This window comes from Tribolium castaneum, chromosome 8 (genome assembly GCF_031307605.1).
Source record: "Tribolium castaneum strain GA2 chromosome 8, icTriCast1.1, whole genome shotgun sequence".
NCBI classification, from domain to species: Eukaryota; Metazoa; Arthropoda; class Insecta; order Coleoptera; family Tenebrionidae; genus Tribolium; species Tribolium castaneum.
In genome coordinates this window covers 16,487,293-16,514,534 of record NC_087401.1, presented here as the reverse complement: position 1 = coordinate 16,514,534, position 27,242 = coordinate 16,487,293, and the positions used below count along the sequence as shown (strand labels likewise).

Below are 27,242 nucleotides of genomic sequence, written 5' to 3'. Positions count from 1 at the left end.
TCATTACTGTGGCCGTTTTCCAATATTTCGAGTTGTAGACGCATGTTCTTTATGACTTTAAATCGCGATAAAATTTAATTGAAATATTACGAAAATTACGTAAGTGTGCAAAATTTCATCAGGTGTGGCCAACACCAACCAACTCACCGCCAAACTGCTCTCAATGGCGTACTTCTCCGCCATGATAACTTCCTTCTCTCTCGCAAGCCTATCTTTCGTCTGTCTCTCCTTCTTCAATTCTTCTTGCAACTGTTGCGTTTCAGAATCAAATTTCCTTTGCTTCTTCTCCAGTAAATTATTACGCGCACTTTGTTCCTCCAAAAGTAAACGCAAATCGTTCATTTCGCCGTTCAATTTCTGTACTTTTCGCTTCCACTGTCCCACAACTTGTCTCTGCTCTTCCACTTCTTCGTACGCATCTGTCAACTGTTTAAAAAAAACACACACAAAATTTTATCTCAAGTGTTACACACAGTTAGTTAATTCAAACAAACCTTTTTCTCGAGCTGTTTTTTCAAGCCCACCAACTGCTCTAAATCATCTTCGTGTTGTTGTTGCAGTCTACGTTTGGTGAACTCCAATTCACGGACGGCTCTTTCATAGCGCTGTTTGTAGACACCGCCGTCCACGTCCGCGTCTTCGTCCTCTTCGGAGATGCCGTTCAGGTCACTCCTGGCGTACAAAAGTTCCATTTCCAGACGTTCGGACGACTGTTGCAGTTCTTTGTTCTTGTGCTGGACTTCGGACAGTTCGCGTTCGAGACGAATGCGTTCCGACGTTTCGGCGTCGAGACGCTCTGTAGCCAGCGTCGAAGTTGAATGTTCTTCGGCTAAGTCGGCCGTCATCTCGCTTAGCTAAAGAACACACATTTGATAAAGGCAAGGTTCAAGGATTTGTGATAACGTAACATTCCAGTGATTGTTATATAAAAAAAATAATTATTTTTAAACAAATGGGAAAAAGTCGTTCGACTAAATTAAAAAAAAAAATATATATTTTTAAACAAATGGGAAAAAGTCGTTCGACTTAATTTAAAAAAAAATATTTTTAGACAAATGGGAAAAAGTCGTTCGACTAAATTTAAAAAAAAATATTTTTAAACAAATGGGAAAAAGTCGTTCGACTTAATTTAAAAAAATATATTTTTAGACAAATGGGAAAAAGTCGTTCGACTAAATTTAAAAAAAATATATTTTTAAACAAATGGGAAAAAGTCGTTCGACTTAATTTAAAAAAAAATATTTTTAGACAAATGGGAAAAAGTCGTTCGACTAAATTTAAAAAAAAAATATTTTTAAACAAATGGGAAAAATTCGTTCGACTAAATTAAAAAAAAAAATATTTTTAAACAAATGGGAAAAAGTCGTTCGTTCGAATAAATTAAAAAAAAAAATTTATTAAACAAATGGGAAAAAGTCGTTCGACTTAATTTAAAAAAAATATTTTTAGACAAATGGGAAAAAGACGTTCGACTTAATTTAAAAAAAAATATTTTTAGACAAATGGGAAAAAGTCGTTCGACTTAATTTAAAAAAAAATATTTTTAGACAAATGGGAAAAAGTCGTTCGACTAATTTAAAAAAAAATATTTTTAGACAAATGGGAAAAAGTCGTTCGACTAAATTTAAAAAAAATATATTTTTAGATAAATAGGAAAAAGTCGTTCGACTAAATTTAAAAAAAAAAAATTTTTTTAAATGGGAAAAAGTCGTTCGACTTAATTTAAAAAAAATATTTTTAGACAAATGGGAAAAAGTCGTTCGACTTAATTTAAAAAAAAATATTTTTAAACAAATGGGAAAAAGACGTTCGACTTAATTTAAAAAAATATATTTTTAGACAAATGGGAAAAAGTCGTTCGCTAAATTAAAAAAAAAATATTTTTAAACAAATGGGAAAAAGTCGTTCGACTAAATTTAAAAAAAATATTTTTAGACAAATGGGAAAAAATTGTTCGACTTAATTTAAAAAAAAATATTTTTAGACAAATGGGAAAAAGTCGTTCGACTTAATTTAAAAAAAAATATTTTTAAACAAATGGGAAAAAGACGTTCGACTTAATTTAAAAAAATATGTTTTTAGACAAATGGGAAAAAGTCGTTCGACTAAATTAAAAAAAAAATATTTTTAAACAAATGGGAAAAAGTCGTTCGACTAAATTTAAAAAAAAATATTTTTAAACAAATGGGAAAAAGACGTTCGACTTAATTTAAAAAAATATATTTTTAGACAAATGGGAAAAAGTCGTTCGCTAAATTAAAAAAAAAATATTTTTAAACAAATGGGAAAAAGTCGTTCGACTAAATTTAAAAAAAATATTTTTAGACAAATGGGAAAAAATTGTTCGACTTAATTTAAAAAAAAATATTTTTAGACAAATGGGAAAAAGTCGTTCGACTTAATTTAAAAAAAAATATTTTTAGACAAATGGGAAAAAGTCGTTCGACTAATTTAAAAAAAAATATTTTTAGACAAATGGGAAAAAGTCGTTCGACTTAATTTAAAAAAAAATATTTTTAAACAAATGGGAAAAAGACGTTCGTTCGAATAAATTAAAAAAAAAAATTTATTAAACAAATGGGAAAAAGTCGTTCGACTTAATTTAAAAAAAATATTTTTAGACAAATGGGAAAAAGACGTTCGACTTAATTTAAAAAAAAATATTTTTAGACAAATGGGAAAAAGTCGTTCGACTAATTTAAAAAAAAATATTTTTAAACAAATGGGAAAAAGACGTTCGACTTAATTTAAAAAAATATGTTTTTAGACAAATGGGAAAAAGTCGTTCGACTAAATTAAAAAAAAAATATTTTTAAACAAATGGGAAAAAGTCGTTCGACTAAATTTAAAAAAAAATATTTTTAAACAAATGGGAAAAAGACGTTCGACTTAATTTAAAAAAATATATTTTTAGACAAATGGGAAAAAGTCGTTCGCTAAATTAAAAAAAAAATATTTTTAAACAAATGGGAAAAAGTCGTTCGACTAAATTAAAAAAAAATATTTTTAGACAAATGGGAAAAAATTGTTCGACTTAATTTAAAAAAAAATATTTTTAGACAAATGGGAAAAAGTCGTTCGACTTAATTTAAAAAAAAATATTTTTAGACAAATGGGAAAAAGTCGTTCGACTAATTTAAAAAAAAATATTTTTAGACAAATGGGAAAAAGTCGTTCGACTAAATTTAAAAAAAATATATTTTTAGATAAATAGGAAAAAGTCGTTCGACTTAATTTAAAAAAAATATTTTTAGACAAATGGGAAAAAGTCGTTCGACTTAATTTAAAAAAAAATATTTTTGGACAAATGGGAAAAAGTCGTTTGACTAAATTTAAAAAAAAAATACTTTTAAACAAATGGGAAAAAGTCGTTCGACTTAATTTAAAAGCACTGTCGTGTGTAAAAAATAACGTTACCGCATCGTTTATCGGGTCAATCGGCCATTTAGAGAATGTGGACCGACAAAAATACAATTATTTCGTTGTCTGGGTGTGTGTAAGCGAGGCTCGCTTGTTTCTCTTGACATAATCCAATAAACACACGCGGAAATGACGTCAAGTTTAAATTGAATCAAACTTACTTTGATTTTCGACATTCTCACGCGAGAAAACTGAAAACTAACTAAGCAGGGAAAGTTCGTTTTTTTTTTTAAATAAAGAGTTGGCAAAAGTTGGCAATGTTGGGTGATTTATTGGAATAAGGCTGCGGTTGAGCCAAGAAATTAACGCATCAAAGTATTCGGTTTTTGTTTTATTGTGGAAAAAAAGTAAACAAATCGTTTTAGAAAAGTGAGAGACGAAAATACAAAACAGATACAAGTTTATGGATGAAAAAAAGGCGTTAAAAGGCCACCGTTTTCTCATTTTTGGCAAGAAAGTAATTAAATAAGGATATTTAGTCTAAAAAAAATTGAGCTAGAAATACTAAATAAATAAAAATAATAAATCACTGACAAAAATTACAAAAAACTAAAAACACAGTAGGTTTACTTCAAAACTTAAACTAAACTTAAAAATCTATAAAGCCAGCCAGGAGAAAAAAATAAAAAATCTGAAAAATCTAGGGACTTGAGCTGAAAAAAGACATTCATCGGAATTCCGAGTATTGTAAAAAATATATACTGAGGATTTTATTTTTCTGAACATCACATAATACACATAACGGTATTAATCCTCTGTTCAATTTTAAAAAAATCAGATTTAAAAATCCAAGCAATGAAATAAAAGCAAATAAACATAAAATAAAAATAAGTAAAAAAATTTAAAGAAACCTAATAAGAACTAACAATTGAAAAAAAACCTAAAACTTAATAAGAAAATAACGAAGTTTCAAAAAACCAGGACTGATGATGAAATTTTTATTTCTTTTTTCTTGTATTTTTCGATTTATGTTTTTTTTCAATTATTTGAAACAGTTCCATAGAAATGCCAATGATCAGCAAAATAAATTCTTCACTGTACATTCAGGAAAATTGATGATAACAAGTCCAAAAATAAATTAAAAAAAACAAAATTTAAAGAAACCTTATTGATAAGAACTAACAATTGAAAAAAAAAGAACTGAAACTTAATGAGAAAATAGCGAAATCTCGAAAAATCAGGACTGAATATAAAATTTCTAGATCTTGTGTTTTTCGATTTATGTTTTTTTTAAGATTATTTGAAACAGTTTCATAGAAATGCCAATGTTCAGCAAAATAAAATTTTCACTTTATATCCGGGAAAACTGATGATAACAAGTCCAAAAATTGATAAAAAAAATCCAAATCAAAAAAAAATCTTATTGATAAAGACTAAAAATTGAAAAAAAAAACTGAAATTTAATAAGAAAATAACGAAATCTCGAAAAACCAGAACTGCAGATGAAATTTCTAGATCTTGTATTTTTCGATTTATGTTTTTTTTTAAGATTATTTGAAACAGTTCCTTAGAAATGCCAATGTTCAGCAAACGAAAATCTTCACTGTATATCCAGGAAAATTGATGATAACAAATCCAAAAATAAATAAAAAAAATAAAATTAAAAAAAAACTTTATTGATAAGAACTAAAAATTTAAAAAAAAAACTGAAACTTTTAATGAGAAAATAACTAAATCTCGAAAAACCAGAACTGAAGATGAAATTTCTAGATCCTATATTTTTCGATTTATGTTTTTTTTTTAGATTTTTTGGTTTAGGTTGGAAATTATATAAAATTACGATACTTATAATTTGTAATTTTTTTAGTGATTTTTAGTAATTTCAGTTTTTTATTTCTTCTCATTTTAATTTTATTAAATAATAAAATTTCGAAGAATAATATTTTTACAATAATTTTTTTCGCTCAGTTCGTCCTAATTTATCAATAACAAAGAAAAAAAAAACGTGTACGATAATTATATATTTAAATGACTCTATGGAATAAAATTCAATGCAATTTTGGCGTCATTTCATGCGACAGTTGAGTTAATTAAATACGAAATATTTTAAAAAACCTAAAACAAAAACGAAATTTTTTCACAAAATCTTGTAAATTGCAATTTTTTTCCGTTGTTGTAATTAAATAATTTCTGAAATAATCTTCTCTCCAGCTGATATTTTGTGTTTATTTTGTTCGCTTTATTCTCTTAAATTTACGTCGGCCTTGTGTAACAAATGCGTTATTGGCACATCGCCACCAAAACTGACAGTAACTCGATATTCAATTATTTTCTAAATAAAAACACACGCGATTCAAAATTCGACAATTAAAAATCAAAAAACAATCACTATTTCGTTTTTTCAATTTTTTCGGTCTTAAATAGTGTTTTTTTGCCATTCTTGTTTAATTTGTAAAATATTTCCTTGACCGGTAGTAAGAAGGCAATTTTCTATAGGTTTAAAGCGTTAAAAATTTTAGGTTTCTGATAAGTAAATTATGTACAGTCACAATCAAAAAGAATGACACCCCTAAGACCTAAACTAGCTGGAAATTGTGTAAACTAGCTAGACACCTTGTAAACTAATCTTTTTGTTAAAATTTATGGCCTAAATATTTTAGTCGGACTTTTACCCAGCCTGTTTGATAGGGGGTGTATTTTTTTTGAGCGTGACTGTACTTGATATTGAAAAATCAATATTGTGCGTTCGGTGTTTTAATCAGTTTTTTATTTAATTAAAACATTATTTACATGTTTTAATCAGTTTTTTAATATTTTTTTTTACATTTTCACTAGTAGATAATTAGATACCTCATCTGCTTCCGCCTCAGTGCAATCCTCAAGTGAATAATCCCTTGCCACCGACGACCGACTACAACTACTCGACCTACTGTACAACTGAAACCCTTTAATCAAAATATTTGTGGCACTTTTTGACCTTCCCGCCCTTTGCTCCCTCAACTGTCTTCCATAATAATCATCATCTCTCCTCCCCAACCGTTTCCATTCGTCCATAACATGGTCCGTTTTGCGCAAAAACCGATCAATTTTACTCGTCAACACATTCGAGGCGGTCTCTGCCTCCTGGTGTGCCGGAACCGGCCGAACTTTCTGTCTCAACTTCCCCTTACATCCCAAAACGAAGCTTAAATTCGCGTCGAAAACCACCGGTGACACCTCTTTTCCGTTCAACTCCTCCACCTCCGACCTGGCCCCCACCTGGGGGAACACCCTCCTGGTGCTGCTCGTCGAACACGGCGACGGCGAGCGCGAAACCACCGTCAAATTGCGCAATGGCCGCGTCTCGAACATCATCTGCGAGTCGGTGAATCCCCGACGGATTGGGGTAGTTCGGCGCGGGCGTGGGGGTAAGGTTGGCAGGCCTGATAGACTCGAGGATGAGCTCAGGGGAAACGAATCGCTGCCGAGGCTCGACGAACGGAAGAAGGAGGAAGCGGAGAAGTTGGACGGAGTCAGCGGCATTTTTTGGGTTTTTTCTTTCGGAAAACGCGAACGCGGCGAGAAGCGAAACGCTACTGGCGATTTAAAGTCCGTATGTTATTTTAAAATGGTCGGCGTCTCTAAAACTGCCACGGGTTTAAAATTAGATCGATTCATTCGACGCTCGTTGTAAAATTTGTGAAATGTGCACATGGTGTTATGTCATTGGGATAAATAAAAGCGGTGGTTTCCGGGTTTACAAGTGGTTTGACGAAATTGCAAATTTCTAATCTAGTCGGCAGTGGCGGAGGGACTTACATATTTTTATCTACAAATGTTCCAATTTGAGAGATTTTTGCTCGGTTTTTGCGCAATTTTTTTATTGAATTTTTGATGGATGCCACTTTTTGCAATTTTTTTGGGAGAATACGAGGCATTTTTTGTTAAATAATTATTACCTATGTAAATATTACACTGTTGTCGCAAATTTAACTGTTTTGGAGTGTAGAATTAAAATCTGACGTCCAAATTAGGCTACTAGTTAAAGTGGTAGGAAAAATCTGTTGGTAGTTTTGAAATCTCAATAATTACGTAACAACAGCAAAAAGATCTGAGGCAACAGATTTGAGATATTTTTGTTAAATTTTTTTGTGTTTGCCATTTTTTGCTTAGTTTTTTTGTGGGAACGAGGCATTTTTTGTTGATTTTTTTCTGATAGTTGCCATATTTTAGTGAATTTTTTTTTTGAAAATAGGCATTTTAGTGAATTTTTTTTTTTTGAAAATAGGCATTTTTTTGTTGATTTTTGCTGACAGTTGCCATTTTTGGCTTATTTTTTGTTGTGGATGTATGTCACTTTCGTTGATAGTTTGTACGTTTTTATTTAGTTTTGTGGAGTTTGGAAAATTTTTTCAAACATCTTGCCATTTTTTGTGGATATGAAGTATTTATTGCTGAATTGTTTCTAACAAATTTGCCATTTTTGATTAGTTTTTTGTTTATACGAACATTTTTTGTTGAATGTTTTTAAGAGTTTACCATTTTTTTCAGTTTTTTGTGGACATTGGCATTTTTTGCTTAATTTTTTTTTGTGGATTTATGTCGTTTTTGTTGATTTCTTTTTGGTGGTTTGCCACTTTTTGCTTAATTTTTTTGTTGATACGAACATTTTTTGTTGAATTTTTTCTGAGAGTTTCCAATTTTTTGTTCAGTTTTTTGTGGATTTAAGCATTTTTTGTAATTTTTTTTGTATTTGTCTTTTTTTTGTTGTGTATGTAATTTCTGTTGATTTCTTTTTGATAATTTGCAAGTTTTTGATTAGTTTTGTGAATGTTTGTAGATTTTATTCTTGAATTTACTCATTTATTTTTGAATTTTCTCTGAGAGATTGTCATTTTTTGTTGAATCTTTTCTGACAAGTTCGTCAGAACATAGTTTTTTGTGGATACATTAGCTGTTTTAAAACTATAAAAACGCCAAGGTTGAATTTTTCTGATAGTTTGCCATTTTTTGCTCAGTTTTTTTGTGGAAACGAGGCATTTTTTGTTCAAATTTTTTCTGACAGTTGCCGTATTTTAGAGAATTTTTTGTGAAAATAGGCATTTTTTTGTTGACTTTTGCTGACAGTTGCCATTTTTGGCTTATTTTTTGTTGTGGATGTATGTCACTTTTGTTGATAGTTTGTACGTTTTTATTTAGTTTTGTGGAGTTTGGAAAAATTTTTCTAACATCTTGCCATTTTTTGATTAGTTTTTTGTTTATACGAACATTTTTTGTTCAATGTTTTTAAGAGTTTACCATTTTTTTCAGTTTTTTGTGGACTTAATTTTTTTTGTGGATTTATGTCGTTTTTGTTGATTTCTTTTTGGTGGTTTGCCACTTTTTGCTTAATTTTTTTGTTGATACGAACACTTTTTGTTGAAATTTTTCTATAGTTTGCCATGTTTTTTGTTCAATTTTTGTGAATACGAGGCATTTTTTGTTGAATTTTTTCTGAGAGTTTCCAATTTTTTGCTCAGTTTTTTGTGGATATAAGCATGTTTTGTAATTTTTTTTTGTATTTGTCTTTTTTTTGCTAATTTTTTCTTTGTAGTGTATGTTATTTTTGTAGATTTCTTTTTGATAAATTGCCAGTTTTTGATTAGTTTTGTGGATGTTTGTGCATCTTACCATTTTATTCTTGAATTTATTCATTTATTTTTGAATTTTTTCTGAGAGAGTAATTTTTTGTTGAATTTTTTTCTGACAAGTTCCTCATTGTTAAGTTTTTTGTGGATATATTTGCTGTTTTAAAACTATAAAAACGCCAACGTTGAATTTTTCTGATAGTTTGTCATTTTTTGCTCAGTTTCTTGTGGATATAAGCATTATTTGTAATTTTTTTCTTAGATTTGTCTTTTTTTTTCTAATTTTTTTTGTAGTGTGTTATTTTTGTTGCTTTCTTTTTGATAATTTGCCAGTTTTTGATTGGTTTTGTTAATTTTTTTGATTGGTTCTGTTCATTTTTTTGATTAGTTTTTATTCATTTATTTTTGCATTTTTTTCTGAGTTTGTCATTTGTTGTTAATTTTTTTTCTGGCAAGTTCGTCATTGTTTACTTAGTTTTTTGTAGATATATTAGCTGTTTTAAAACTATAAAGAAGGCCATCGTTGAATTTTTTCTGATAGTTTGCCATTTTTTCCTCAGTTTATTGTGGATATAAGCATATTTTGTAATTTTTTTTCTTACATTTGTTTCTTTTTTTGCTATTTTTTGTCGTGTATGTTGTTTTTCTTGATTTCTTTTTGATAATTTGCCAGTCATTGATTAGTTTTGTGAATGTTTGTAGATCTTACCATTTTATTCTTGAATTTATTCACTTATTTTTGCATTTTTTCCGAGAGTTTGTCATTTTTTGTTGAATTTTTTTGGTTACTTATTTTTTGTGGATATATTAGCTATTTTAAAACTATAAAAACGTCAAGGTTGAATTTTTTCTAATAGTTTGCCATTTTCTGCTCAGTTTTTTGTGGATATAGGCATTTTTTTGTATTTTTTTTTCTTACATTTGTAATTTTTTTGCTATTTTTGTGTGGTGTATGTTATTTTTGTTGTTATTTTTTACGTTATTTCTACCATTTTATTCTTGAATTTATTCATTTATTCTTGATTTTTTACCATTTTCTGTAAATACAAAGCATTTATTGTTGATTTTTTTTGATAATTTGCCATTTTTTTGCTCAATTTTTTGGATGTATAAGGAATTTTTTTTATTTTTTCGTTAATATTTCCTATTTTTTGTGACTAGGAGCACTATTTTGTAAAAATTGTAAATACGAAAGATTTATTAGTCCAATTTTTACTAATTTTTTTGGGAATCAAGAAATAAAAAGATATAGTAGAAAGCTCTTTATATAAACTTTTATATTTAAAATCTATACAGTCGTCACAATTCTTGAATAAAATTAATATTTTTTGTAAGATCATTTATTAAAAAAAATTCAAATACATGTTTTTGTAAACCGGTCAACTAGAGAGTCATTTATGTAACACGTTATTTTAATTATTATTTCCCAGTAAAACCTTTATAATGACATCCTAGACAAAGAACAAAGTGTAGATTTGATAAATACACAAAGTCGTAAACACATTTCTTACAACTGAAGAAGTCAAAATGAAATCAAATAAAAAGTAGACGATTAGGAATTCTCTTACAGGTCTGCCAACAGACGCTATAAATTGCAACAAATGAGACGGTAAGTAGAAAATGATTCTAAAATGGAAACTTGACAGTGAAAGAATGTTTACTTCTTGTAGACACTTTGGAATTTTAGAAAATGTGCCAAAACAGCATCACAATTATTGTGTGAAACCTAAAAAATTTTCCAAACCAAATTTTTTCCCACTTTTAAAGAATACAAAAGATACGGAACTATTTGAGCCAATTTTATTACCATTACAAAGAGAAACCAACAAAATGTTATTTTCTGCTTTTTAAGCAAGTATCATAACGTAACGACGTTTTTTCGAAACAACAGTTAATAATAATAAATTACGTAATGTCATGTCTGTTTGATTTGATTTGATTATCATTTGCATTGAAATTCTGGCACGCGTACCAACGAATCGTTTCACGTATAATAAACAGTACTTCCGTCCGAATCATACATTTAAAAAATAAAAAATAGAAAAAAACCCACCCGAATTTAATTCTGGCCTAGGTCCAAAAAATTTTTAATTCTGACCGATTGTCTTGCAACTAACTGCAGGAAGATGTTTTGGGCGCTCGCCCTAAAAATCTTGGCTCCGAAGCCAAGGTTGTTGAACCGACCGCAATAAAATGCTAAAACCTCAAAAGAACTACTCACCTTGGCTTCCAGTTTGTCGTTTTCGTGTTTCAATGTCGTCCGTTCCGTCTCCAATTTTTCCAATTTTGATTTAAGCGCCTCTAACTCGTCCTGGAAAAATACCAAAAAAAAAATTCGCCAAATTGTTAAACTAGCCAACATTTAGTTTATTGGCAACGGACGAAAAAATTTGGCGCCGGCTAGAATTCGACCGGAAATTTTTAATTTGGGCAGGTTAGGGTACTATACAGGGTGACCCCATGGGTGTGTAATCGGTCTATAACTTTTTTCTTACTTGAAATATTACTGTGCCGTTTTAATTTTCCGATAGATTGACTTAAAGTCCACAAACTAAAAATATTTTTATTATGCACAGGGTGTTGTATACAGGGTGGTGAACCAAAGTTATAATTTTTTAATGGAACACCCTATATATTTTTTCATAATTATATTCTACGTAAAAAAATAATGTAACTTTATATAAACTATTATGGGTCTATCTCTTTTCGTTTCGGAATTATTCAACTTTTCGTTATAAAAAAGACCAATTTTTGAAAAATCACTGCAAAGTCGCCTATGAATATTTTCCGAAAAATTTGCAACAGAAAAACTCAGAATACCTTGTAGTTTTAGCTGATAGTCGACTTTTAGTTAAAACACGCAAATAATATACAGGGTGTGCCAATACGCAAAAAGTTGAATAACTAATTTTTTTCAAAAGGAACACCATGTATTTTTTTTTCGAACGCATTTTTGATAAGCTTTCTAATAATATGGGGTTTGCATAGCAAATTTAAAATATTTTTCGAGATTTTTCAAAAAAATATATTTTATTACAAGACAATTTGTTAGCCTAGAATCTGATAGTCAAATGGTAATTAATTTTTTGACATGTACTAATGTGACTAATTACGTTAGTAATCTAATTATTACCTGATACATAAATGAATTTCACTCATCAAGAATTATTAATAAAATAAATAAAAAATATATTTGTTATTTTTTTGAACACTGAGAAATATTGTAAATTTGCTATAAAAACCGCATATCAATGGTAAGCTTATGAAAAATGCTATCGATACGTATAAACAAATACATGGTGTTCCATTAAAAAAATTAGATATTCAACTTTTTGCGTTTTGGCACACCCTGTACATTATTTCCGTGTTTCAAGTAAAAGTCAACTATTTCCTAAAACTACAAGGTATTCTGAATTTTTCTGTTGCAAATTTGCCGAAAAATATTCACAGCCGACTTTGCAGCGATTTTTCAAAAATTGGTCTTTTCTATAACGAAAAGTTGAATAATTCCGAATCTAAAAGAGATAGACCCATAATAGTTTATATAAAGTTACATTATTTTTCTGCGTAGAATCTAATCATGCAAAAATATATAGGCTGTTCCATTTAAAAAAATATAACTTTGGTTCACCACCCTGTATACAACACCCAGTGTACAATAAAAATATTTTTAGTTTGTGGACTTTAAGTCGCCCTATCGGATATAAAAAACAGAATGGCAATATTTTAAATAATAAAAAAGTTATAGACCGATTACGCACCCCTGGGTCACCCTGTATAAGGAAATCGTGACCGTGACCCTGACCCTCCCCAGTTACATTCGATTACCTCTCGAATGTGTAGAAAGCGTGTCATTGTGTTCTGCAGGTAGTTTAGCTCTGTGTTTGATTGTTTTGCGAATTGGGAAATCAAACAATCAAAATTAAAAAAAAATCCAAAAACAATAAAAAAAATTAACTGATTTATTAACGACGCAGATTTACCGCTCCATATCGCGAGTTAATGATAAAGATTTTTGTAATTTGACTACAACTTTCGTCACTTATCATTAAACCATCAAGTCGTAAATTGTCAAATTTTTTACCATATAACATGTCATTTTTATTACCATTACAAACATTAAATTTTACGACGATTTTAATCAAGAAATTTTAATTACGCATTAAACTCACGTAACAGTTTTTTGACACAATTAAAATAGCGCGTGCCGTTCTGGAAAATGATGTAACTTATTGTACAGTCACGATCAAAAAGAATGACACCCTTACCAAACGGGCTGGATAACAAACAGGTTAATGTACAAACTAGTGTTAGGGGTGCCATTGTTTTTGATCGTGACTGTGCGTGGTAATAGTTCGTAACGTAACAAAAAAGTGTCGCAATTTTCTGCATTAAACTCACCTGTGATGCACTACTTTCACTAAATAATTTGACTACTAATTTGAGGTATATATCGGGTCGGGCAATTAAGCGAAAGACACTTAAGAATTATAGTTGGTAATACTGATAACAACACACAATTTATGGCCTCAGTTTCGTAATTAGCGCATTAGTTAGTGGAATTTTTTTTTCGAAAACTTACCGTTTTCATCCTCAATTCCTCTTCGGTCCTGTGCACATTTAGCAAGGGTGTCACCCTCACCAGTAGCCTCCACCATGGCCAATCCCTCACCAGAAGAAACTTCCTCACGTTTCTCTGGATACATCTCACGGCTAAATCTTGCAATTTTCTTTGTGTTAATTTACGTCTTGCTAAATAACCGCGACAATGAGCTTGCAAGTTAACCACCATACCGGCAAGACGTTCGTCCCTTTGAGACTCCAATTGTGAGAGAACCCCATTTCGGAAAAAAATCTGCCAAAAATAATGGTGTTTGAAACAGTGCCAAGTGTTACGTTTGTGAAAGTAATTTATTAGATTGGCGAAAGTGGAGATTGATGTTGGGCGAAAATTTGGACCTACTTACTTTACGGATTTTTACGTAAACTTTAAGTTTGGAAGGCATTGTTTGTACACTCAAGAACACGAGTCGGTACAAGATGTAGCAAGCGACTCAAAAATGATTGGCAAAGTTACAAAAAAGGAGAAAAAATTTCATGGGATAAAAAGTTTAAGGTCAAGGGGAATAAAAAAGTGTGCGCTGTTGCAAATCGATTTTATGCACGAAAAGAACCAAGATTTTACAAATAATTGCATTGTATTTATTATTGACCGTAATTAGAAAATAATCAAGTTTCTCTTAACTGCAAACGCGTTTAAATAATAATTGTAACTTATCAGGTGCTCAATGATAAAATCAAGATGCCCGGTTTATAGAGACCAATTATTAATAAAAACAAATGTATCTAAGCTAAAAATTCTCAAATTTAAACAAACAAATAATTTAAACGTGCGTATTTTTTTCATTTCGATTGAGTTTTTATATTTTTTATCTCCGCTCAGTCTCTTAATATATTCATAAATTCGTTTTTTTTTTAAACAAATGTCTAAGTGTTGTCACCCACTAACGTTATTTGATAATTATTAGGTTGGCACTCTTTACCAACTAAATAAATTCCCATTTCCTGTTTTTCATTATCGTCTTAATTCTTGTCGTTTAGTATAAAATTAAAACACTTGCTGAAAGTTTTCTAAGGATATTTTGAAATCGTATTTGAGTGACTGAAGAGACAAAATCTTCCCTTTGGTGAATTAAAATTTCCAAAAAACGTTAACGAAATCGAAATCAGATTTTTTTAAAAGAATTTGGAAAATTTCAAGTAGCGATAACTCAATTTTACAAAATTTTCAAAATTACAGGGTGTTGTCATGAACAGTCGAGTTAAAACCTTTTATATCATTTTTCCACAAAGTGCGTACTTTTTTCAAAAAAATTTATTAACCCACCTGTTGAGAACCACTGTGTTGCTTATGGTAGTTTATTACTAGTTAATTTTTTCACTTAACAAAAAGGAGATGGTGGCGCATGGACGTTTTGCCAATTATTCAAATTTGTGGCTAACATGTTCATTTGTGTGGTAGGTTCGATCCCGGTCACGGCAAAAGTTTTTTTTTTTTTTGGAAAAAGAAGATAATTTACCTCTGCTGTTTTTTCAATAATATTAAAATTTACGCTAATTTTTATAATTCTAGTTCAGCGGTTCTCAAAATTTGGAACTTTAATTTTAGAACGATTTTTTGGGAAAACTGATTTGATTTACATACATTTTGCTTAATCGATTTATCTTCAGTTCTGAATAAATATAATAAAGATGAAGAGTCAAAGTTTATCAAACTTTAGTAATTTACCCAAAAGCGTGACATTTTGAACAGAAATTGTCGTTTATTCAGTGAAAAATGTCTCATATAGCAATAAATGTTCTGTCAAAAAAATCAAAATAACTTTGTTGGTTTGTTAATTATTTTCTTTGAAATTTGAAAACACTGAACGAAATACAGACTGAACCAAAAGTAACGCACAAATTCATATCTTTGTTAATGGTCATTTAAAAAAAAATCCATTAACAGGTCGATTTTAAATAATAATAAAACAATAAAAAAATATTGATAATTAAACACAGAAAGCTTTATTTTTTTGTTCTTGCTTTTTTAAAAGGAAAATGTTTTTATATTTTTTTAATAATAATTAGCATGAAAACACCTAATATGAAATCTAAACACAAAAAAATAAACAAATAACAATCACTTTTTATAAAATAAAGCAAGAACAAAAAGATAAGGCTATAAAACTGTCAACAGTTTTTTGAATTTATTAATTTATTTTGTTTCTTCTTTTTTTTTTCCTTTTCTTTTGCTCTATTTTTTGAAATTTGTTTATACTTTCCAGAAAGATAACGATATGTATTATCTAAAACGGCATTCGCAAATGTCAATAGTGTCAAAATATAGTATTTAAAAATAAAATAAAAGTTAAATAAAAAAAATATAATAAAATCGTTCGAAAATTCTTTTCAAAAATAACAATAAATGTATGAACTTTGTGTGTTACTTTTAATACATAAACCAAAACTGCTTCAATCCAAATAGTTTCGTGTTTTAGTCCTGACGATGTTCAATAATGAACGAAACTAGTCGACTTGGAAGCAGTTTTATTTTATTCACCCGTCTCTGTAACTGGATCAAGTTCGTTATCATAAACTTATTGATATTTGAAGGAAAAGGTGCAAATTTTTTATTTAATTTGTAAACGATTAAAAACCCAAAAAATTCGCTAAAACATTGACCCTCTTTACCTTTTCCGGCCCAACCACCACATCATCACAATCCACCTCATTCTCATTGGAAATATTCCCCGAATCATCGGAATTATCATCAGAACTATAACTCAACTTCACTTTAACTTTTTCACACACGGGCGAATTTTTCGCACTTTTCCTATACGTATTATTACGTCCATTATTCCCCAACTTGTCGGCTTCAAGTTTCTGGACAACTTCTCTAACACTCCTCTCTTTCACATTATTACTTTTATTAACAAAATCTCGTTTAAGTGGCGTTAATTTTTTCGCACATCCCGACCGATCTAAACAATTCAGACCGGAGGGAGTGCTCGGAAAAACCTTCCTCAAAACTGGCGTTTTCACCGGAATCCGACTTTTGTAAAGTCCAGAAGTCACATCATTTATACTTTTGGATTTGTTCAAACGGTTGATCCGTTCCACGGCCTGCTTGACTTTCGACGGTGGCTGTGGCACTTGTGCAATATCGGCCAAACTTTTGGTTTTGGTTTGGAGCGGTTTTTGCAAATTTTTCGGCGTTTCGGGCTGCGAGAGCGATTTTTTGAGAATACACTTCGACTCGATTATACTGCAAGTTTTGGCTTTCTGTAACTTGGGGATTTTCGTGCTCGGCACCGCCTTGTCCTTGTACTCATCAAGGATTTTGTCGAAATTATCGATAACTATCTTTAGTTTGTTATTTACGCTTTCTTTCTTCCTGGTGTAGGTCAAATTTTCGTAAATGTGTTCACTTTTTTTGACTTGTTTTTTGAAAGTTTTCGTGTTGTTGTTAACTCGACACTTGGTCGCCATCGCACACGGTTTGCGTTTCGCGGTCGCGCGACTACTGATGGTGATGGTGGGCCGAAGAGCAGCAAGCAGGCGGCGAAGACAGGTGGCGTCGCGACGCCGCCGCGAGATTAGAAAGGTGCTATTAGCGGTACTTTTCGCATTTTTTCCGATGCCGATATGAACCTGTTGGCGAGAGTACCAGAAGGTCAACGGCCATTTTATCGTCCAGAACTGGTCCGATTGATCTTTGGAGTAAAAATCATGTCGGGGAGATTTCAACGATGACCCGCTTCTGTCTCGGGGGAAAAACCGGTCGCTCCGCACATGCATTTGTTTTACTTTGTTTTGTGCATCAAGTTGGCCTTTTCCGAAAAGTGGCTATTTTTACGCGATAATGGGGACGTTCACCTGGTTATTTTTGATACTTTCGAACAAAATAAATTAGAGAGAGATTTCCGCGTCGTCTAATTGTTTCATTCACATTATTTATTTTTTTACGTAACTATATATATCTATATAATTAATGGCATGTGAGTTTTTGCTTAATTTATTCAATTTAAATAAATTTTTCGTAAAAAACAAGACAAGATAATTTGATTCGGCGCAAATTAAGTCATCCCAAATTGGTGGTCGTTAATTATAGTCAATCGGGTCGATAACACATTAATTTATTTTTATTCACTACACACTTATACCACAAAGTGATTAGGTTTTTTTTGGCAAGTTGTTTAAAAATTATGTCAGGTTATGACATACAATAACCGAAAATCAGATAATTCTTGCAAATTTTTACATAAATGTAAAGCACGAGTCATAAAATTAAGTCAAACAAGTAGGTTTTTGAATAATTCATTGATTAAATCCAGAATTTGTTTAATCTACTCGTGTTATATTAATTAATTGATGCAAATTTTGCTATGTTACTGAATAAATTTGCCAAAACTATACGTAAAAATGTAGCTGATTTATTCGCTTCGATAAAAAATAATAAACAAAAAATTTAAATATTTTATTAAAAGTACGTTTAAATCAGAAGTTGCTTCAATTTTTTGTGAGCAGTCACGTCAGAATTTACAAAAAATATCACTAGTTAACGATTTTTATTTTTATTAATTTTAATAAAACGGAACAATGAAAATGGGAATCGGAGATATTTTTCTTTAAATAGTTAGCCTAAAAAAGAGCAAAATTTCGTAAAATAAGTGAGCTGTTGGCTCGAAAGTGCCAAATTTTAATTTGTATTTTTTTTCCAAGTGTTTTATTGAAATCTCGCTTAGAAAACAACCTAAATTACTCTTAGCAGGTCAAAGGACCATAATTTCGATGTAATTTGGTTATTTTTGAGGCAATTTCTCGCCCAAAAACAAGAAAAATTAAATAAAAATTAAATATCATTTCGACTTTTTTGTGTTTTTTTTGGCTTGTTACAGAAAAATTATACGAAATAAGTGCTTTATATTAATTTTTCGGTGTAATTGAACAAAATTTCTCAAAATTTCACTAATTTTCATTTATAAAATGAGGTAAATTCTGGAGTCCACATCACAATAATGCCATTTTCGATGTTTTTGAGGAAAAAAAATTACCATATAAAAGGAAAATGTGGCAAAATAAGTGAATTGTTTGCTCGAAAAAGCCTAACTTTCGACTTAATAAGTAATTTTTTGAAGTGTTTTATTAAAATTCTCGCTTAAAAAACAAGCTAAATTACGCTTAACAGGTCAAAAGATTTTAATTTCGATATAAATTGGTTATTTTTGACGAAATTTTATACCATTTTAGATATTTTCATAAAAAATATTTTACGTTCTAAGAGGAAAATTTCACAAAATAAGTGAATTTTTAGCTTGAAAAAGCCTAGTTTTCGACTTAATATGTAATTTTTTGAAGTGTTTTATCGAATTCTCGCTTAGAAAACAAGATAAATTACTTTCAACAAATCAAAGAATCCTAATTTCAATATAAAATGGTTATTTTTGACGAAATTTTTCGCTCAAAAACAAGATAAATCTAATCAGAACAAAGCATCATTTCGATCTTTTTGTGATTTTTTTGACTTGTTCCAGAAAACATATACGAAATAAGTGCTTGATATTTATTTTTGGGTGTAATTGAACAAAATTTCGCAAATTTTTCTCTAATTTTCATTAATAAAATGAGGTAAAATCTGGAATCCACATCAGAATAATGCCATTTTCGATATTTTTATGGGAAATATTTCACGTTCTAAAAGGAAAGTATCGCAAAATAAGTGAATTGTTAGCTCGAAATAGCATAATTTTCGACTTAATAAGTAATTTTTCAAAGTGTTTTATTAAAATTTCGTTAAAAAAATTAGCTAAATTACTCTCAACAGGTCAAAGGACCATAATTTTGATTAAATTGGTTATTTTTGACGAAATTTTTCACCCAAAAAACAAGAAAAATCTTATAGAAACAAAATATCATTTTGATCTTTTTTGTGATTTTTTGGCTTGTTCCAGAAAAAATATACGAATTAAGTGTCTTTTTCTCTTATTTTCATTTATAAAATGAGGTAAAATCTGGAGTCCACATCATAATAATGCCATTTTCGATATTTTTATGGGAAATATTTCACGTTCTAAGAGAAAAATTTAGCAAAATAAGCGAATTGTTAGCTCGAAACTGCCAAATTTTCGACTGATTATGTAATTTTTCAAAGTGTTTTATTGAAATCTCGCTTAGAAAACAAGCTAAATTACTCCCAACAGGTCAAAGAATGTTAATTTCGATATAATTTGGTTATTTTTGACGAAATTTCTCGACCAAAAACAAGATAAATCAAATGAAAACAAAATATAATTCGATCTTTTTTGTGACTTTTTGGCTTGTTCTTGTCAATTATACGAAATAATTGAGTCCTTGCTAAACAAATGTCATGTTCGTTAATTTTATCGAAAATAATTCACTTTATAAGAGGGAAATTTCGCAAAAAAAGCCAGTTTTTAGCTTAAAATAACGTCATTTTTGACGTAATTAAATAATTTTTCGTCCTGTTTTAACGAATGTTCGAGAAAAAAACTACAACACTATATAAACATACCAATTTCAAAGCAATTTATTTATTTTTATCAAAATTTTCATTATTTTCGCTGAAAATCTTTCACCTTATAAGAGAAAAATTTCGCAAAAAAACACCAATTTCGATATAATTTATTAATTTTATCAAAGTTTCGCTAAATAAATTCCTCACTCAAAAACAAGACAAATCCGAAAAAGATGAAAATCTTTGGCTGAAAAACCTACAAAGCCCGAAAATGGAACAAATAATGTTAATGGAAACATTTCAATCCATCTGAACAAAATTTAACTTAAAAAAAAAACGTTAAGAATTTAAAAATTACGTGCCGTTTTTGCCATTTTCCAAAAATTCCGCTAAAATTACTGGATTTATAAAAAACACACCAATTTTTCTAGATCAAATAACAAAAAAAAATGGGTTTTTCAGTTAGCTTAACAAACAAATTGCGCTAAAACACTACAAAAACCACAATTTTTACCCTGATTGCGCGCCAGCACGCCAATGAAACTTTTCACTTGGCATCTTGTTATATCACATCCATTCATAATAAATCACCGTTTCTTTTCGGATCGGGGACGCGGAAACAAACCGCCGTGCCGTTCGCCATATGACGACAAATCGGCGAATAAGAAAACCCATCGCTTTGGGTCAGAGGTCACGTATGCAGCATTAAATCAAAGTAGGCTCCCCACACCTCCTCCTCACCGGAAACCCTCTAACTGTTTTACCAAACGACGTGACAAGCTTTTAATTAAACAACACCAACAACAACGTGACGTAACGACCCATCACCGGATTTTTCCCCGGAAATGATGGGTGAAAGTGCTAAATTAGACCACCCACATGGGCACGAATCAGTTAAAAAATTTTTCGTCAATCGATCGAGACAGCGCCGATACAGGCCAAGTGTTTTATTAAGTTTTGTTATTTTACAGTTACACCTTTCACTCCAAAGTGTTGTACTTGTACACTTCTTTGCGCCGTGATGGCCAATTTTCTACCGATGATTTAATGAGAACCAGTTTCTACAGTACAACATTTCAACGTCAAGTGTAGGTTGGTTTTTTATTTCGCCCATGTTTATGCATGTAGACGAGAAAATGGAACAAATCAACCTGTTTTATCGACGATGTTTAAATTTATTTATTATTCTCGGCGACAAATCAAAACTAGGTAAAAAAAATCCGAAACGGAAAAAAGAAAATGATCAAGTATTTACAATATTGTAACTTTCTTCTCCCGATATAGAATCCTGTAATAGGTTTTCTATGTGAAGGTTTGTGGGAAAATCACATCACTTCACCTGGCATAATACATAATGCAACAGTTTATTAAAAAAAATGGAAAGGTTTCCGTAAATTCCTTACATTCAAACGAATATTTTTGACAAATTTATGCAAACACATGATTTAATTCGTTACGAAATTGTAAAAATAAACCAGTCAATTGAAAATCGTCGTTTGAAAGCTGGTTTCACACGGTTTGTTTAATGCAAGGCAATTTAACGTTATTTGTAATAATTAAATTATCAGCAAAATTATTACCATTTTCCCATTAAGTAGCTTTCACATCTATTACTGTTACCATAGGCAGCAAATATTTCAAGTAAACACAATTTTATGAAACAATAAACATGATTCTTTGACTTTTCTTTACAAAAAATTACTTTTTTTTCAAATGGAATTTTCAGTGCCAATTAAAAAAACAACAATTTTTATTAACATCTCCTATATCTATCTCTTACAGTTTTTGAAATAATCGCAAAAAACTGAATTTTAGCTCATTATTTTCATTTTTAATCAAGTAAACTTTGGAAAAATACCAGAAAATTGTGCTTTAATTAAAATAAATGTCATATTTGTTCACGATTTTCACTCAAGAAGTTCAAAATTCTATGGCAGACTGACTGAGTTACTTTACATAATTCACTAAGTTATAATAAACTATAATTAAATATTTTTGTTTTATTGCTTATTTGATAATAAACTAGCTAAAAACTAAATAAAATATTGAAGTTTGACAATTGTTGACAATTTTGCAAAGTCTACTTGATTAACTATGAAAATTACGAAGTAAAATCTGTTTTTCGTGATTTTTTTCAAAAACTGTAAAAGATAAGTATAGGACGTATTGATAAGTCACCATAAACATCGAGTTCTTTCGACTGCCGTTAAGAAAATATGGTCGTTCCGTTTGAAAAAACTGAGTTATAGCAGTTTTTTTGAAAACCATTTTGAAAAAATCATACTAGCCATGAATTTTGACAGTTGACAATTTTGAAAATTCTCAAAAACTCTTCAAATCTTTGGTTATCGAATGCAAAAAAAATTAATGACTTATCGCAAAGGGTTCAAGGGCTGTGATATCTTAGATAAACCCTTGCAAATGAAAATTTAAACAAAAAAATTGACATATGTCAAAAACTATGACAGATAAGTACCAACAACTTGGGTAAATTTTACTCAACTTGATAGAGTAAATCCAAAAATGCAATAAAAATGAGTGGTTACTATTTAAAATTTCAAATTTGGCGCCAATTTTTTATAGTTCCGGAAGCCCAGCCATTTTGAAAATAATTTAGTCGAACTCGAAATGGCCGATTTGGACCGTATACAAAATTATAAAGCTCTAGCTATGTTAGAAGTTAAAACGTTTTTAATATAGGTCATAAAAGAATAACCCTGTATGTCGGTATACAGGATAATTCAAAAATAATTAAAAGAAAAACGTAACCGACGTAAAATATATTCCACTATTTTCTAACAAAAAAAAATATTTTCGTTTTTTCTGTAACATTCTGCGAATTACTGAAAATTAATCCGGATTTTTGTCAAATTTTAGAGAACAATTAGGAGTATTATTTTTGAATAAAACGAGCTATTTTTTATTACTTGTTTACATGATATTTTTACACGTGCAGCAAGTGCTTAATTATTTTTAACACAAAACCAGCTTAAGTAAACTGATACACAAGCGTTCTGAAAGATCAGGTGTCTAAAAACCAAGATGCAAATTAGTCTTTTTTTAGAGAATCATTTTTGAAAAAAAAAACACGTAAATACATTAGCTTCAACTTTCAAACCTAAACCAGATTTCTAGCGTCGCGCCTTTTACACTTATTTTATTATTAATTGAACAAATATTATTTTTAAGAAAAACTGAAAGTCTTTGAAAGTATTTTTTCAGTCGATATTTCCGATAATCTCTCACACACACCTATCTACTTTCACACACACCCTCATCCGAAAGAGTTCATTAACTTTGACTTTCACCCAATGGAAAATATGCCAGTTACTGTTTTGTTGCATCTCTTTTAATCACAACTTGCTTGACCTCCGTTCAATCAATTTTAATTTATTTTAACCGTTAAAAACTTCTTTAAAGCTTATTCAAAAAAATGATTAACGCACATGAGATTCGTGCACGTAACTTGCGGTTAGACGGTGAAATATTCCGCGGTTTCTTGACCTTGTCAAAGGCAAAAATAGTTATTTACCTCGCGTGTTTAAAAAATTAAATTAAATAAAAAAAATAAGTTTGTTTACAGCACGAGCGCACGGAGTGCTGCAAAAATTATGACTGTGCAAAAACGTAATCACTAACCTGACTTAATCCGACCCTGTAGCTTGACAGCTCCAAATCCACAGCCAACAGCATATCCTCCACTGCTTTCCTCTCATCCAGGACCGGACTGGAAATTTTACCATCACCGGCCAGTAGCCGAAACCGTCTCCTGAATTCGCTCAATGGCAAAAAATTCGGAAAGCCCTGTTTATAAAAACGCACAGCGTCCAAAATTTGACCGCCGCGTATTTGTGACCTCAATAAAGGAATATTCATGAGAGCGTCCTCCTGTTGACCTAAGCTCGTTTTGACGGCCAAGGCCTCACAAAAACCGGCATTATGCTGAGGTAGAAGACAATGAACGAATCGTAAACGTGTTCGTCGTAAAGTTTCAATCAAACCATCAACGGTAAATTTCGTCTGCAACTTGTTACTCACTTTGTGTATAATTGGTTGCATAATACAAACCTGTAAACATATGCTTTTTCGCTTAATGGCCGCTGTACCGGCTGTAAAAGTTCGACGAATGCTTGAAGCTCTTCGTAAGGATTGCGAGCCTTCGATTCCGACCAAAGAACCGCTAAAACTTGTGGCTGCCAGGCCTCGGACGCTCACAAATAACTTACTCATGTCTTCTCTGCAAAAAATACAGAGAAAATGGATTATATTTTTTTAACGCACTGTGGAATGTCTTCAAGATAATTCTAAAGAAGAATCTAAATTTTAAATTAGTGTTGAAAAGTTGCAGAGTAGGATTTAAAAAATAATAAATTAGAGTTGTTTTTTTTTCACTAAAAAAACTCATAACTCGAAATTTAAAAGTCGTAGAGCGAAGCGGTTTGTTCTAGTGAATTCTACAGCTCATTTTACGTCTAATAGCAGCTTTTTAATAACACTACTTAACTCTAAAACAAATTATTAAAAAAATTATATCAACTTGAAAAATGGTGGATGCGCCGGGTCATTCTTTAAAAAAATCCGTAACTCGAAAACTAAAACTCGTAGAGCAAAACGGTAAGTTCCATTGAATTCTACAGCCCATTTTACGTCTTGTAGCTTCTTTTTTACAACACTACCTTACACGAGAACTTATTTTTTTAAAGATATATCAACTTGAAAAAATGGTGGATGCGCCGGATCATTCTCTAAAAAAAATTCGTAACTCAAAAACTAAAAGTCGTAGAGCAAAACTGTTTATTCCAATGAATTCTACAGCTCATTTTACGTCTTATAGCATCTTTTTTACAACACTACCTTACCCGAGAACTTATTTTTTTAAAGATATATCAACTTGAAAAATGGTAGATGCGCCGGGTCATTCTCTAAAAAAAATCATAACTCAAAAACTAAAAGTCGTAGAGCAAAACCGTTTATTCCATTGAATTCTACAGCTCATTTTACGTCTTATAGCATCTTTTTTACAACACTACCTTGCCCGAGTACTTATTTTTTAAAGATATATCAACTTGAAAAATGGTAGATGCGCCGGATCATTCTCTAAAAAAAATCATAACTCAAAAACTAAAAGTCGTAGAGCAAAACGGTTTATTCCATTGAATTCTACAGCTCATCTTACGTCTTATAGCATATTTTTTACAACACAACCTTGCCCGAGAACTTATTTTTTTAAAGATATATCAACTTGAAAAAATGGTGGATGCGCCGGGCCATTCTCTAAAAAAATTCGTAACTCAAAAACTAAAAGTCGTAGAGCAAAACTGTTTATTCCAATGAATTCTACAGCTCATTCTACGTCTTATAGCATATTTTTTACAACACTACCTTACCCGAGAACTTATTTTTTTAAAGATATATCAACTTGAAAAATGGTAGATGCGCCGGGTCATTCTCTAAAAAAAATCATAACTCAAAAACTAAAAGTCGTAGAGCAAAACGGTTTATTCCATTGAATTCTACAGCTCATCTTACGTCTTATAGCATATTTTTTACAACACTACCTTGCCCGAGTACTTATTTTTTAAAGATATATCAACTTGAAAAATGGTAGATGCGCCGGATCATTCTCTAAAAAAAATCATAACTCAAAAACTAAAAGTCGTAGAGCAAAACGGTTTATTCCATTGAATTCTACAGCTCATCTTACGTCTTATAGCATATTTTTTACAACACTACCTTGCCCGAGTACTTATTTTTTAAAGATATATCAACTTGAAAAATGGTAGATGCGCCGGATCATTCTCTAAAAAAAATCATAACTCAAAAACTAAAAGTCGTAGAGCAAAACGGTTTATTCCATTGAATTCTACAGCTCATCTTACGTCTTATAGCATATTTTTTACAACACAACCTTGCCCGAGAACTTATTTTTTTAAAGATATATCAACTTGAAAAAATGGTGGATGCGCCGGGCCATTCTCTAAAAAAATTCGTAACTCAAAAACTAAAAGTCGTAGAGCAAAACTGTTTATTCCAATGAATTCTACAGCTCATTCTACGTCTTATAGCATATTTTTTACAACACTACCTTACCCGAGAACTTATTTTTTTAAAGATATATCAACTTGAAAAATGGTAGATGCGCCGGGTCATTCTCTAAAAAAAATCATAACTCAAAAACTAAAAGTCGTAGAGCAAAACGGTTTATTCCATTGAATTCTACAGCTCATTTTACGTCTTATAGCATCTTTTTTACAACACTACCTTACCCGAGAACTTATTTTTTTAAAGATATATCAACTTGAAAAATGGTAGATGCGCCGGGTCATTCTCTAAAAAAAATCATAACTCAAAAACTAAAAGTCGTAGAGCAAAACGGTTTATTCCATTGAATTCTACAGCTCATTTTACGTCTTATAGCATCTTTTTTACAACACTACCTTACCCGAGAACTTATATTTTTAAAGATATATCAACTTGAAAAATGGTAGATGCGCCGGGTCATTCTCTAAAAAAAATCATAACTCAAAAACTAAAAGTCGTAGAGCAAAACGGTTTATTCCATTGAATTCTACAGCTCATTTTACGTCTTATAGCATCTTTTTTACAACACTACCTTGCCCGAGTACTTATTTTTTAAAGATATATCAACTTGAAAAATGGTGGATGCGCCGGGTCATTCTCTAAAAATATTCGTAACTCAAAAACTAAAAGTCGTAGAGCAAAACAGTTTATTCCATTGAATTCTACAGCTCATTTTACGTCTTATAGCATCTTTTTTACAACACTGCCTTACCCGAAAACTTATTTTTTGAAAATATATCAACTTGAAAAATGGTGAATGCGCCGGGTTAAAGTATTATATTGTTGTAACATCACGAAAATTACGTAAGCATGCAAAATTTCAGTTAAAAAAAACTTACTTGCAACTCTCTTGTAATACTGTGACGGCGGCCCTGGAAATGGGATTTTCTCGACTATGTTTGAGCCAGTTTTTGGCAGTGTACAGGACCGGATTCGTTCCTTGCAAATGTTGCAAAATAAACTGATTATTTCCTGGTGCTTTACGCAACAAAAGTTGATGATCTCTATCACCATAATGTGTAAAAAGCCGTTCAAGGAACGAATCATCTGTAGATCCTGGATAAATTGCTTCTTCATCAAGCAACCAGAGAAGGCCACGACGATCACCTTCATGCAAGTCGGTTTGTGACGTCCGCACCTTTAAACCAATCAAAGAAAAAAAAATTCAAGACGAGGCG

At 30.6% G+C, this 27,242-nt stretch overlaps 1 protein-coding gene across 8 annotated transcripts in view; it reads right to left on the bottom strand.

Moving 5' to 3' along the window:
- Positions 1 to 27,242, bottom strand: part of Mhcl (Myosin heavy chain-like) — an 82,307-nt gene that overhangs the window by 9,947 nt on the left and 45,118 nt on the right. For 4 of the 8 annotated variants that reach the window (XM_064358472.1, XM_064358473.1, XM_064358471.1 and 1 more), the window contains 7 exons: positions 26,904 to 27,202; positions 24,052 to 24,220; positions 23,623 to 24,003; positions 13,549 to 13,821; positions 11,188 to 11,277; positions 495 to 854; positions 148 to 426 (listed from right to left, as the gene is read on the bottom strand). In XM_064358472.1, the coding sequence (XP_064214542.1) occupies positions 148 to 426; positions 495 to 854; positions 11,188 to 11,277; positions 13,549 to 13,821; positions 23,623 to 24,003; positions 24,052 to 24,220; positions 26,904 to 27,202 (1,851 nt within the window). Of the gene's footprint in view, positions 1 to 147; positions 427 to 494; positions 855 to 6,210; positions 7,993 to 11,019; positions 11,162 to 11,187; positions 11,278 to 13,548; positions 13,822 to 13,933; positions 14,041 to 16,199; positions 17,322 to 23,622; positions 24,004 to 24,051; positions 24,221 to 26,903; positions 27,203 to 27,242 lie in introns of those variants that run through there. The other 4 variants (XM_064358475.1, XM_008196344.3, XM_015980849.2 and 1 more) reach the window with 4 other exon arrangements.